Here is a 12890-nt window from a genome sequence, read left to right on the forward strand (position 1 = left end):
TCCAACTCCTCAACAAACGTGAAAATTATCAAGTAAAGGCAAAACACTTCATGGAAGTCTATGCGATAATCCCTGTTCAGAAAGCAAAGCACAGTTAACTGAAAAATTGCGTCAATGCATGTCCTCGGAATACGTAATAAGGATGTTTTACAAAATAAATACCCTCACTGACGGCTGCTACTACAAAATATTTATGCCTCCCGTGAGGTTTTTACTTAAAACACTAGCGGGATGGAAAAAAACTGGTAAAGCTGGTTACTAAACTATTTTTAAAGAAAAAAAAACTGACACTTAGTAAAAGCATGTGGTATTCCAGTGGCATTTGCTTCTTTTCTTCAGTGCCTTTAAGGCAGAATATGACAACTGCAAGTCCAACTGAATCTCTTCATTTTTGTGCATAATTATCCAATCCTTAACATTCCTCAATTTAGTAAAGGAAGTTGAAGAAAAATTTTATTTGGACTTAAGTTGGAGAAAAACCAAAACTCTTGAGAAAAAACTTCCCTCAAGCTGTCAAATTTTTGGATTTAGACCGAACAAAGTTCATGTCATACCAAGGAAAAAACTTTCCACAATTTAACCTTCTTCAAGGCTTTACCTACTAGCCATTAACTTTAGTTATAAAGTTAAATTTTTCATGTCAAGAAATGACAGGTCCACCCTTGTCCTGTAGCATGTTTTGTTGGCTGACTAAATTTCAAAATGAATCAGGGAAAAAAAAACACCCTCCCCTCACGCCCACTGCCTGATAACACACAGGTGGATGTCATCTGGAAATATTTGGTGTAGAAAAAAAAAAAAAAAGAGCTGGACATTTTCACCCTGAGAGTGAGGCTATATAGACAAGAGCCTACCTCTTTCCTGGATGTAGACAGGGATGAGGCTGCCATTTAGTGAAAATGTCATGAAATATGGAGTGAGGTACAGGGCCGGCCCAGGTCGATGAAAATTTTGGCTTTAAAAAAGTCAGAAATCTTGCAGATAGTCAGAAAAATCTCTTCCCTGTTTACAGCACAAGGGGTTAAGTAAGGCAATAAGGAATTTCAGACAAAAAGTTGGTCTTAATTTTAAGATTTATATTCAATTCAATTCAATTTATTTCTGTACTGGTACATAGATTGTCATGACCTTGTACGATATGATATACAAATGACGATACAATACAGTTAGTGCATTACCATCTTTATATAATGAAGATAAGTACTAGTAATATTACTCATAAAACATTCTATCTAAGCAATGAGATAAACCTTGGTGTGATTATAAATTTACCATAAACAGGGGCGGATCCAGAGATATTTTCTGACAGTGTTCCAAATGATCTTTGTTGACCCATCCTCATTTTTGACTGGCTTCCGGCAGAAAAAAATTACATAACCGTCAATGTAAACTTGCAGATTTGACCGTCTTCTGGAAGACCCAGAAGACGGCCTAAATTCGCCCCTGATAAACATACTATAAACATGTTACACAAAGAGAATATGTTTTTAAAGAACTTAAAACCACCGTTACATAGCTGTTTACATGGCTGTTTGATGACATTGATAATTACGATTAATGACAATTACATAATATACCTTTAGGATACTTGAAATGAAAAGTCTTTTTAATGAAAAGAAAGAAAGAATTTGCTAAAGTTTTAGAAAATTTAGACTAATGATTAAATTAAATTTATTTTAAATGGCAAAAAACTACAGATTTACAGAAAAAGACTTAAGTTTTCAGTCTCAAACTTAAACCAAACATTTTGCTATTTAGTCAAACTAGCCCATATGTTGACTTATTATTGAGAAAAGTCAGAAGAAGCCTTAGGAAACTCAGGGTGATATGTCAGGCTCAGTGAGCATGGAATGTGTGAAGGGCTATCTCTGGTTTGACAGTCCACTGCTGGGGAAAACAACTGCAGATCAAATTTCTTTTAAATGTCACTTCACAATGCAGGTGCCTCTCCACAGTACGGGACTAGCTGAGAGCAAACTGTAATTGAGATATTCCAAACATTTTTGCAGAACTGCCAGCTTTTATTATTTTTTTCCTATTTCAAGCATGAAATCAAAGGTGCAATTTTTTTTACTGTAACTCCACAAAAAACTGGTGTTTTTTCATATAATCAAAAACAAAACATATTGAGGATAAAATGTTGTTAAAAATAAAGAAATTTGTAATGCAAATGCTGGATTTTGTCTTTTTTTACAGTAAATACTGGTAAGCATTCCTAGTAAGTTACTATCAAGAATAATATATGATTTAAATTCCAAGATAAACTACGAAACCCACTGTGGCACCTGATTGTTCTGGCTCACTGTTTAACTGGTCAGTGTGTCCTCACCATCTTCTATTAAATAATCATAAGTTGATACTTTATTGTTATTTCTTTAATATGAGTAAATCTATTTAGCCTGAAATATTATAATGTTTAAATCATCTAAGTCCCTTCACATTTCATTCAAAAATTTTAGCATAATTTTTGGTAAAAGTGAAAAGTTTTGTATTAACCATTTTTGTTTCTAGAATCCACTTGCCAAGCATCCCACAAAGATATAACCCAAGCCACCATGATTCTCATTTCTGCCACCAGATGTCACACTCTACCATCCTCTATCAAGACAGACAATCTCATCTAAACACATTTCCCACCAGAGGTAGCTCTCTTCAAGTCTTTATCAAGACAATCTCATCTCAGGTTTCCATTCAAAATAAAATGTCACATGAAGAAATTTGACATTCTTTTAAAAGAATAACAGTCACTTTGACAGTAGTTCCAATACAAACATAAAGGCATATCAAATTTAAATAAACAATTCTGATGACGAAAATCTTTATTATTTATACCACTATCATCATTATCATTATCACTAAAAATGTCATCTAAAAATTTACCGTAATCTGTGCCTCAAAACATCTCAAAATAATTTCAACAAAATCTGAAATCAAGCACATTCAACTTACTTGTGCTTCTTCTGTTGTCTCTTTCTTTGGTCCCTCCTGAGCTTTCTCCACCACCTCCACTGACCTCTCAGGACTATTACGATATCCCTCCTGGAAACCTGCACGCCTGCCCTCTACAGGTACGTCTGGGCTTTGGCGATAAACATCCTCTGAGCCTCTCCTCGGAGCTTCCATCCCTCTATCAGGGCTCCGACGATATGGATCATTGTAGAGTCTTTTCGGCACTTGTCTGCCCCCGTCCTGCTCTTCAAACCCTCGCCTCTGAGGACTTTGTTGATACTGGTTGTCTTGGTAACTACCTCTCCTGGTCTGATCTGGGAGCGGCAGTTCAGCTGGACTGTGTCTGTACACCTCCTGGAAGTCATTCCTTGGCACCTGTCCGTAGGATTCCTGGAATCCCCCACTGCTGTTGCTGCCCCTCCTGTAGGGATCCTGGAACCCATTTCCTGGACTTTGCCGGTAGTCATCTTGGTAGGCTGCACTCCTGGGACTTTCTCTGTACTGGTCCTGGTACCCAAGAGTCCCAGGTTCCTTGAAATCATCTCTAGGACTGTGACGGTAGGGTTCCTGGTAACCACCCCCACTGCTCCCCCTCCTGTACGGATCCTGGTACCCACTTCCTGGAACATCTCGGTAGTCGTCCTGATACCCTCTATCCATGGGTCTCTGGTTGTAGGGGGTGGGGTACACATTACTGAGAGGCTCTTGGTACTGGTTCCTGTACCCCCCTCCACTGCTGACAGGGAGATCTGGACTCTGTGTATGGGGGTAGGCCACCGAGGACTCAGCATACATCCCTCTAGTAGGGTCTACACCGGGTGACATATAGGAATCATAAGCTGGAGGAATCAAGGGGGAGTATGGTGTCCCTGGGGCCCCGGGGGTGGTAGGGGTGGTGGGTGAGGCAGCCCCTCCATAGGGGTATGTTGATGATGATGGTGTTGACCCTGTGTGTGTAGGAGTGGACAACTGACCGGCAGCTGACCCTCCTTCCCTGTATTTCTTCTTTAAGACCAGAACTTTCTCTCCATTCTGAAACACAGGAATGTGTCAAGATAATGATGATACTGATGATAAATAAATAATAATGCTAATTATTATTATTATTATTATTATTATTATTTTTATTTTTTTTTTTTTATTAACACTTTTATCATTCAAACAACAATAACATTATAGATACCTAATTTATCAAATTTTGATAGTACGAGGTGTTCAGTATCTTTAACAACAAATACTGTATTTAGCACCTTAATCTTAGTTTAATTTTGTCAAATGATTCTATCAACAAATATCCAGACATGATAACAGGGTCAAATATAATATTAGCACATCTGCTAAGTTTCATCATTTGAAATACATTCCCTGCTACTATAATAAAACATACAGGATGTGCAAGTGTCATTATATGACTCATGCCACGTGCATGTTAACACTATCATGTTAGCACTGTGACAAGTTGATACTGCTAAATGATTCCCTTCCGGTCCCTCATTATTCTGTAACAATAGCTTTTATTTAACTTTTTTATTACTTTTTTTTTTCATGGTGGGGGTGGTATATGCATAACAGTCTTAGATGAGAACAAGGCAGCAAAGCTGTCAAATGTACAGACAAAAAACAGAAAATAAAGATGCAAAAAAAGGTCATTTTGTCAATTTTGATGCAATAATAAATAATGCTTATAATAGCACTGTCAGTCAACACTGAATTTTAATCATGCACAACAGGTAACATGGTCAATAACAGGAGCGGACCCTGAGATATTTTCTGACAGTATTCCAAAGTATCTATGTTGATCCATCCTCCATTTTGATGGTCTTCCAACAGAAAAAAATACATACCAGTCACTATAAACTTAATAACCTGTCTTCAAGAAGACCCAGAAGATGGTCTCAATCCACCCCTTCGATAAGATTACAGTTTCAGGACCATGAGAGACTATAGTCACATGATGAAAGTCTCAATATTTGAAAAATGATGACAGTGCATAAAATAATTTTAAATAATGTTTAAAGACATAAAAAAAAAAATACAATTGCTTATGTGGAAATACAGAAAATGTGCAGAGCCTCGAGGGGGTGAGAGTTAAAAGTCACAAATGCAAGTGTTTGAGAAAAAATTGTAAAGGAAAACATAACAAAACTAGAAAACCACCGAGAGTGCAGACCTCTGCCAAGGCAGCAATTGTTGATTATTGTTGATTATTGATTGATTATTGAGCCAGACCACCACTAAAAACTAATCATTGTCCTCTTTGGCCCAATTCTGACAGTTCCTAAAAATTTCAGCAAAATCGGTCCATAACTTTTTGAGTTATGTTGATGACAGACAAACAGGGGTGAAAATATAACCTCCTAGGCAGAGCCTGAGGTAAATATAATTTCAATGAAGCTGCTATTCAAACTTTTAATCTTTGATTATATATATATATATATATATATATATATATATATATATATATATATATATATATATATAATAACCTGCATAATTATCACTGCTTATTTATTATTAATCTAGCAGAGAGCTTAACTTTTGGGAGTTTACAAGGAAATATCAACAAGTGTGCTTTATGTAATCTCCTTTAATGGCTTATCAATTAGGCAAATGACTTTATAACTCAGAAATTAGACTAAGTGATACCCAAGGGATATTAACAGACTGACCCTCTCAAAGGTCTTTCAGGCCCATAAGTCACATCTTAAGAAAAGCACAAAACAATAATGCACAAAATAGGAGACTACCAATTCTGATGCAATAATACATTATGTTTTACTGCACAGTCAACATCAAATTTTAATTATGCACAACAGGTAACAACGACAAAAGTAAAAGCATAAGGTTTCAGGCCCATCAGAGTTCAAGTTTATACTTAGAAAGTGCCAGAATGAGAAAAATGAAAATTTCACACAAAATTGCATAAATTCAATAATAAATGATAACCCAATTGACCTGGCTTTCTAATTTGAACTGCATGCCAATCCTAAAAATCATACTTGTAAGTTAAAAATAATAATAAGTAACACAGTTTTCTTTTCATAATGTTTGCAGTAGCAATGCAAAAATATTGTTGTCAATTTTGATGAAACATTACATAATAAATTATAGAATAATTATCACCAATCTTTGATTATTGACAATAAATAGCATGGACATGTAGAAAATTTGATTACCATTCGGCTTCATGTCCATGGGAGCTCCGAGTCCCACAATGAATATTTCACTCAAATGTATAACTTCCAGAAAAAGAAGCCAATTAGACTGCTTTTCCAACTCATTCTGCATTTTAGTCCTGTTTTTCTTTTTTAAAGGTTTGACAGTCATAACACGGTTTTCCCATAATGCTCATCATAGCAGCAGCACCAAAAATTGTGTTTTCTTCTATTTTGATGCAATATTACATAATGCTTAACAGCATAATGACCATCAATTTTTAATAATAGAATATTAGTAACATGGACATTCAGAAAACAAGACAAGCAAAGGTCTTCAGGATCATGGAACTTCAAAGTCACACCTTAAAAATGCCAATCAGTGGAAAATTAAATTTTCACAAAAAACTGTTTAACTGCCAGAAAAAATTACCAAACAGACTGCATTGCCAACTGAAGCTGTATTTTAGTCCCATGTTTCTTTCCTGTAAGTTTGAGAACGGTAATTGACATGATTTTTGTTAAATGGTCATTATGAGAGCAGTGCCCAAAATAGGGGTTTCTTCAAATTTTGATCCAATATTACATAATGTTTAACAGCATAATGACCATCAATTTTTAATAATGGAATATTAGTCACATGAACATTCAGAAAACGTGACTAGCAAAGGTCTGCAGGCTCATGGAACTTCAAAGTCACACCTTGAAAATGCCAATATGTGAAAAATTAAATTTTCACAAAAAACTGTTTAACTGCCAGAAAAAATTACCAAACAGACTGCATTGCCTACTGAAGCTGTATTTTAGCCCCATGTTTCTTTCCTGTAAGTTTGAAAACAGTAAGTGACATTGTTTTTCTTAAATGGTCATCATGGGAGCAGTGCCCAAAATAGGGGTTTCTTCAAATTTTGATGCAATATTACATAATGTTTAACAGCATAATGACCATCAATTTTTAATAAGGAATATTAGTAACATGAACATTCAGAAAACGTGACTAGCAAAGGTCTGCAGGCTCATGGAACTTCAAAGTCACACCTTGAAAATGCCAATATGTGAAAAATTAAATTTTCACAAAAAAACTGTTTAACTGCAAGAAAAAATTACCAAACAGACTGCATTGCCTACTGAAGCTGTATTTTAGCCCTATGTTTCTTTCCTGTAAGTTTGAAAACAGTAAGTGACATGGTTTTTCTTAAATGGTCATCATGGGAGCAGTGCCCAAAATAGGGGTTTCTTCAAATTTTGATGCAATATTACATAATGTTTAACAGCTTAATGACCATCAATTTTTAATCATAAAATATTAGTATCATGGATATTCAGAAAATGTGATTAGCAAAGGTCTGCAGGCTCATGAAACTTCAAAGTCACATCTTAAAAATGCCAAAATGTAAACAAGACAGCACTGTTCTGAAATGGGTTTATTTCCATTTTTAACATTTTTTTAACATAAAACAAAATAAACAGTTTGTTGCCATTTTTATATGACCAACTAAGAAAATTGATGAGATGGGAAAAATATCAATAGAACAGTGTTTAATGTCCAATTACCTCCATTCTGAGATTCTGAACATAGTGGATGATTGAATCTGACAAACTGCAATGATGAGTTTATTACCATTTTTGACACTTTATTACACAATACACGATAACAAGTTTACCATCATTTTTACACAATCAATTAACAATGTTGTAAAGATGCAGGAAATATCAAACAAACACTTTTACGTATCTTATTAGTTAAATAATGAGACTGTTCACATGCCTAATAATTGAATCTGAGGAAATGTGAAAAAACAGCAGAACTTCTAAAATAAAAGCCCGATCATGCTGATTTTCGAACTTGACCTGCGTATTATGAATATCCATCAGTTCTGTTAGTTTTAAGCCAAAAGGTAAAATGTTATTTCACTTATCGTGTTATCGGTGTTGCATATATGCTGAGAAAAGTGAAAAAACAACGTAACTTCCCTAAAAATGACCCGATCATGCTGATTTTCAAACTTGACCTGCGGATTATGAATATTCATCAGTTTTGTAAGTTTCAAGCCAAAAAGTAAAATGGTTTTCCACTTATCGTGTTATCGGTGCTGCATACATGCTGAAAAAAGTGAAAAAACAGCATAACTTCCCTAAAAATGGCCCGATCATGCTGATTTTCGAACTTGACCTGCGTATTAGGAATATTCACCAGTTCTGTAAGTTTCAAGCCAAAAGAAAAAACGGTGTTCCACTTATCGTGTTATCGGTAAAAGTGCACGACGGCGACGACGGCGACGACAGACGCAGATGATGGCTACGGTAAAGTCTTGAAAATTTCGTCGTTCTTGAAAATTTCGTCGGCCGACGATTTTCCGCAGACGTAATTTTTTTCCCTTTGAAAACTTCGTCGACCTTGAAAATGAGGTACTCGATAATTTTTGAAAAGTTCGTCGCCAAATATGGCCGCGTTGTCCAGCTCAAACATAAAGGTAATGCGTCAGTTGATTCAAGACAATGATACGATCAGGATATCATTGCCGATAACACTCTCAATGGGAGATAGGAACAATAGTGCGCCCCTGCGAGCGGTCATTCACAATATAGATGGTTTAGATGTGAATTCCCGTTCTCAATTGCGGGAACGTCGGCCTTTTGTCTTTAGTTTTATTACTATTACCTGGCTCAAGGCGGCAAATAGAAGACAGGCCGCGGCTCTGTCATTTGTAACGCCGTTATTGTTATCGGCGGCTGTCCTAAATGAGGAAGACACAATGAAAAAATCAAGATATTATCTCGAAGGGAAATGTACCTGTCACTTCTATTCATGGCCATGTTCAATTTAGGACCATTTAACGATTACCTGGCTCGAACATGGAGATCGTTCGCAATGCGAATGGGACGAGATGGCAATTTCATATCTTCAGCGGAGAATCGTTCGCGTAATATCGTCAACAGATCGTTCGCGATCCAAACGAGACGAGAAGATAATTTTCATATTTGTAGCGGACTCCGTTCGCGTAAGATCACCAGCGGGAGATCGTTTGCGATTCGAGAGAGACGAAAAGGCAATCTTCATATCTTTAGCGGGAGATCGTTCGCGATGTAAGCGAGAATAAAATGCACTTTTCATATTAGTTCAAGGGAACTTCGTTCGTGGAAGATCGTCAGCAGGAGATCATTATTTTAACCCCCCCCTCCCCCTTTGAATTTTATAAATAATATATATTTTTCATTTTATCTTTAACCCCCCCCCCCTTCCCCACTCACGGCATATCTTCGGCGGAGATCATCAGGACTTTGTTTGCGTAAGATCATATCAGAGGGAGATCGTTCGCAATCCTAGCTAGACGTAAAGGCAATTTTCATATCTTCATCGGGAGATTGTTCGCGATGTAAGCAATAATAAAATGCAGTTTTCATATTAGTTCAAGGAACTTAGTTTGCCAACGATCGTCAGCGGGAGATCATTATTTTAACCCCCCTCCCCCTTTGAATTTTATAAACAACATATATTTTTCATTTTATCTTTAACCCCCCCCCTTCCCCCGCTCACGGCATATCTTCATCGGAGAATCGTTCGCGTAATATCCTCAGGACTTTGTTCGCTATGTAAGATCGTCAGAGGGAGTTCGTTCGCGATCCGAGAGAGACGAAAAGGCAATTTTCATATCATCATCGCAGGGAGATCGTTCGCGATGTAAGCGAGAATAAAATGCACTTTTCATATTAGTTCAAGCCTTCAAGGGAACTTCGTTCGTGGAAGATCGTCAGCAGGAGATCATTATTTTAACCCCCCTCCCCCTTTGAATTTTATAAATAATATATATTTTTCATTTTATCTTTAACCCCCCCCCCCTTCCCCGCTCACGGCATATCTTCGGCGAAGAATCGTTTGCGTAATATCGTCAGGACTTAGTTCGCGTAAGATCGTCAGAGGGAGATCGTTCGCGATACGAGTGAGACGAAAAGGCAATTTTCATATCATCATCGGGAGATCGTTCGCGATGTAAGCAATAATAAAATGCAGTTTTCATATTAGTTCAAGGAACTTAAATTGCAGATGATCGTCAGCGGGAGCAATTATTTTAACTCCCTGTAAATTTTTAGGAAGTTACAGATGGTAATTTTAGAAGGCCTGACACTTAATCCTGGGAAAAGCCCTGCATGCAACAAACGTTGCCAAGTGCGTAATTTTTTTTTTTTTTTTGAATATGTCGCATCCAGGTTATGATGCAAGGTTGCAATTAGGCTTATCTTGATCCTTCTTCTCTATCAGGAGGTATGTTTCTTACCGAGAAGATAATTCTCAACATATTTTCGGGTACAGTAAGTTAAATATAACTTAAAAGAGATGCACAAATAAATAGATTATTATTTACCACCAGAAAATGACTTAAGAAGTAGTAATAAATATCCCACAATATAGGAGGGTCAAAGATAACAGCCGCTAAGGATAAAAGCACAAAGGCCGGATTTTTGAAAATTTCGTCATACCCAGGAGTCGGGGAGAGGTAATTTTGAAAAATTAGTCGGATTTACACAATTAAAAATATTAATTAATTTTTAAGCGACGAAATTTTCAAGACTTTACCGTATATGTACAGACACATCTGTGTCTGTACATAAAAAGAAAACAACCAAATATTAACAGGAACTACACACTTTTACACTCAATAATCTGATCTGAAATATGTAATGGCTTGTTGATTTGAATAATAAGGAGAAGTCTTATCAATTAATTAGTTTAATAGGAAAACGTATTTCTGAGCAATGTTTTAACTTTTTTCACTAAATTATCTATAGCTCTCTCCTTTTAGGTTTCAGACTGAAAGTCTTGATGTACTTTGACACTAGTAGTTGACTCAAATTAAATTCAGAAAATACGGCACCTGTTTCACAAAAATGCTACATATGGCTGGCATTTTGAGGCAACAGTTGCTAGAAAAAAGTGATGTACCTGGATCATAGCTGATCCAAATAATTCGGTCCATGAAGATTTCTCAAGCAAGAATATTCTGATGCATTTTATCCTAATCATGCACTTGCACCCTTTATCAAGAAGCTTTCTAAGTCCCTTAGACCCTTAAATAATTCAACTAAAGTATCATCCTGCAACACTCTAATTACTAACACCCAGGCCTGTAAGAAAATTGGGGGGGGGGGGGGGGGGGGGGGTTTCAGGGAAAAGGAGAGTGAGAAAAAAAAATTTTGGCCAGAAAAGGTCTGCTTCTAGTTCAATACCTTAACAGACATGAGCCTAAGTTTCAACAAGGCAGCAAAGCTGACAAATGTACAGACAAAGAACAGAAAATAAAGATGCAAATAAGTGAAAAATTAAATTTTCACAAAAAACTGTTAAATTGCCAGAAAAATTTACCAAACAGACTGCGTTGCCTATTGAAGCTGTATTTTAGGCCCATGTTTCTTTCCTATAAGTTTGAGAACAGTAAGTGACATGATTTCCCTTAAATGGTCATCATAGGAGCAGTGCCCAAAATAGGGCAAATTTTGATACAACATTAAATAATGTTTAACAGCATAATGACAATCAAATGTTATTAATAAAATATTAGTAACATGGACATTCAGAAAATGTGACAAGCAAAAGTCTTCAAGATCATGGAACTTTAAAGTCACACCTTGAAAATGCCAATATGTGAAAAATTAAATTTTCACAAAAAACTGTTGAACTGCCAAAAAAAAAAAAAAAAAAAAAAATCCAAACAGACTGCATTGCCTACTGAAGCTGTATTTTAGTCCCATGTTTCTTTCCTGTAAGTCTGAGAACAGTAAGTGACATGATTTTCCTTAAATGGTCATCATGGAAGCAGTGCCCAAAATAGGGGTTTCTTCAAATTTTGATGCAATATTACATAATGTTTAACAGCTTAATGACCATCAATTTTTAATTATAAAATATTTGTATCACAGATATTCAGAAAATGTGACTAGCAAAGGTCTTCAGGCCCATGGAACTTCAAAGTCACGCCTTGAAAATGCCAAAATGTAAACAAGACAGCACTGTTCTGAAATGGGTTTATTTCCATTTTTAACACTTTTTTAACATAAAACAAAATAAACATTTTACTGCCATTTTTATATGACCAACTAAAAAAATTGATGAGATGGGAAAAGTATCAATAGAACAGTGTTAAATGTCCAATTTCCTCCATTCTGAGATTCTGAACATAGTGGATGATTGAATCTGACAAACTGCAATGATATGAGTTTATTTCCATTTTTGACACTTTATTACACAATACATGATAACAAGTTTTTTACATAATCAACTAACAATGTTGTAAAGATGCAGGAAATATCAAACAAACACTTTTAGGCATCTTATTAGTTAAATAATGAGATTGTTAACATGCTTAAGAATTGAATCTGAGGAAATGTGAAAAAAACAGTATAACTTCTAAAATAATGGCCCGATTATGCTGATTTTCGAATTCAACCTGCGTTTTAGTAAGATTGACCACTCCTGTGAGTATAATTACAATTGGCCAATCCGTTTTTCTTATATTGTGTTATCAGTGTTGCATTTATATTGAAAATAGTGAAAAAACAGCATAAATTCCCTCAAAATAGCCCAATCATGCTGATTTTCGAACTTGACCTGCGTATTATGAATATTCATCAGTTCTGTAAGTTTCAAGTCAAAAGGTAAAATGGTTTTCCACTTATCGTGTTATCGGTGCTGCATATATGCTGAAAAAAGTGAAAAAACAGCATAAATTCCCTAAAAGTGACCCAATCATGCTGATTTTCGAACTTGACCTGCGTATTATGAACATTCAT

At 35.8% G+C, this 12890-nt stretch overlaps 1 protein-coding gene across 2 annotated transcripts in view; it reads right to left on the bottom strand.

Moving 5' to 3' along the window:
• Positions 1-12890, bottom strand: part of LOC106171560 (uncharacterized) — a 31771-nt gene that overhangs the window by 15130 nt on the left and 3751 nt on the right. For both annotated transcript variants that reach the window (XM_087011845.1, XM_087011846.1), the window contains one exon: positions 2950-3981. In XM_087011845.1, the coding sequence (XP_086867971.1) occupies positions 2950-3981 (1032 nt within the window). The remainder of the gene's footprint in view (positions 1-2949; positions 3982-12890) is intronic.

This window comes from Lingula anatina, chromosome 4 (assembly GCF_051362555.1).
Source record: "Lingula anatina isolate TDL-2025a chromosome 4, LinAna3.0, whole genome shotgun sequence".
NCBI classification, from domain to species: Eukaryota; Metazoa; Brachiopoda; class Lingulata; order Lingulida; family Lingulidae; genus Lingula; species Lingula anatina.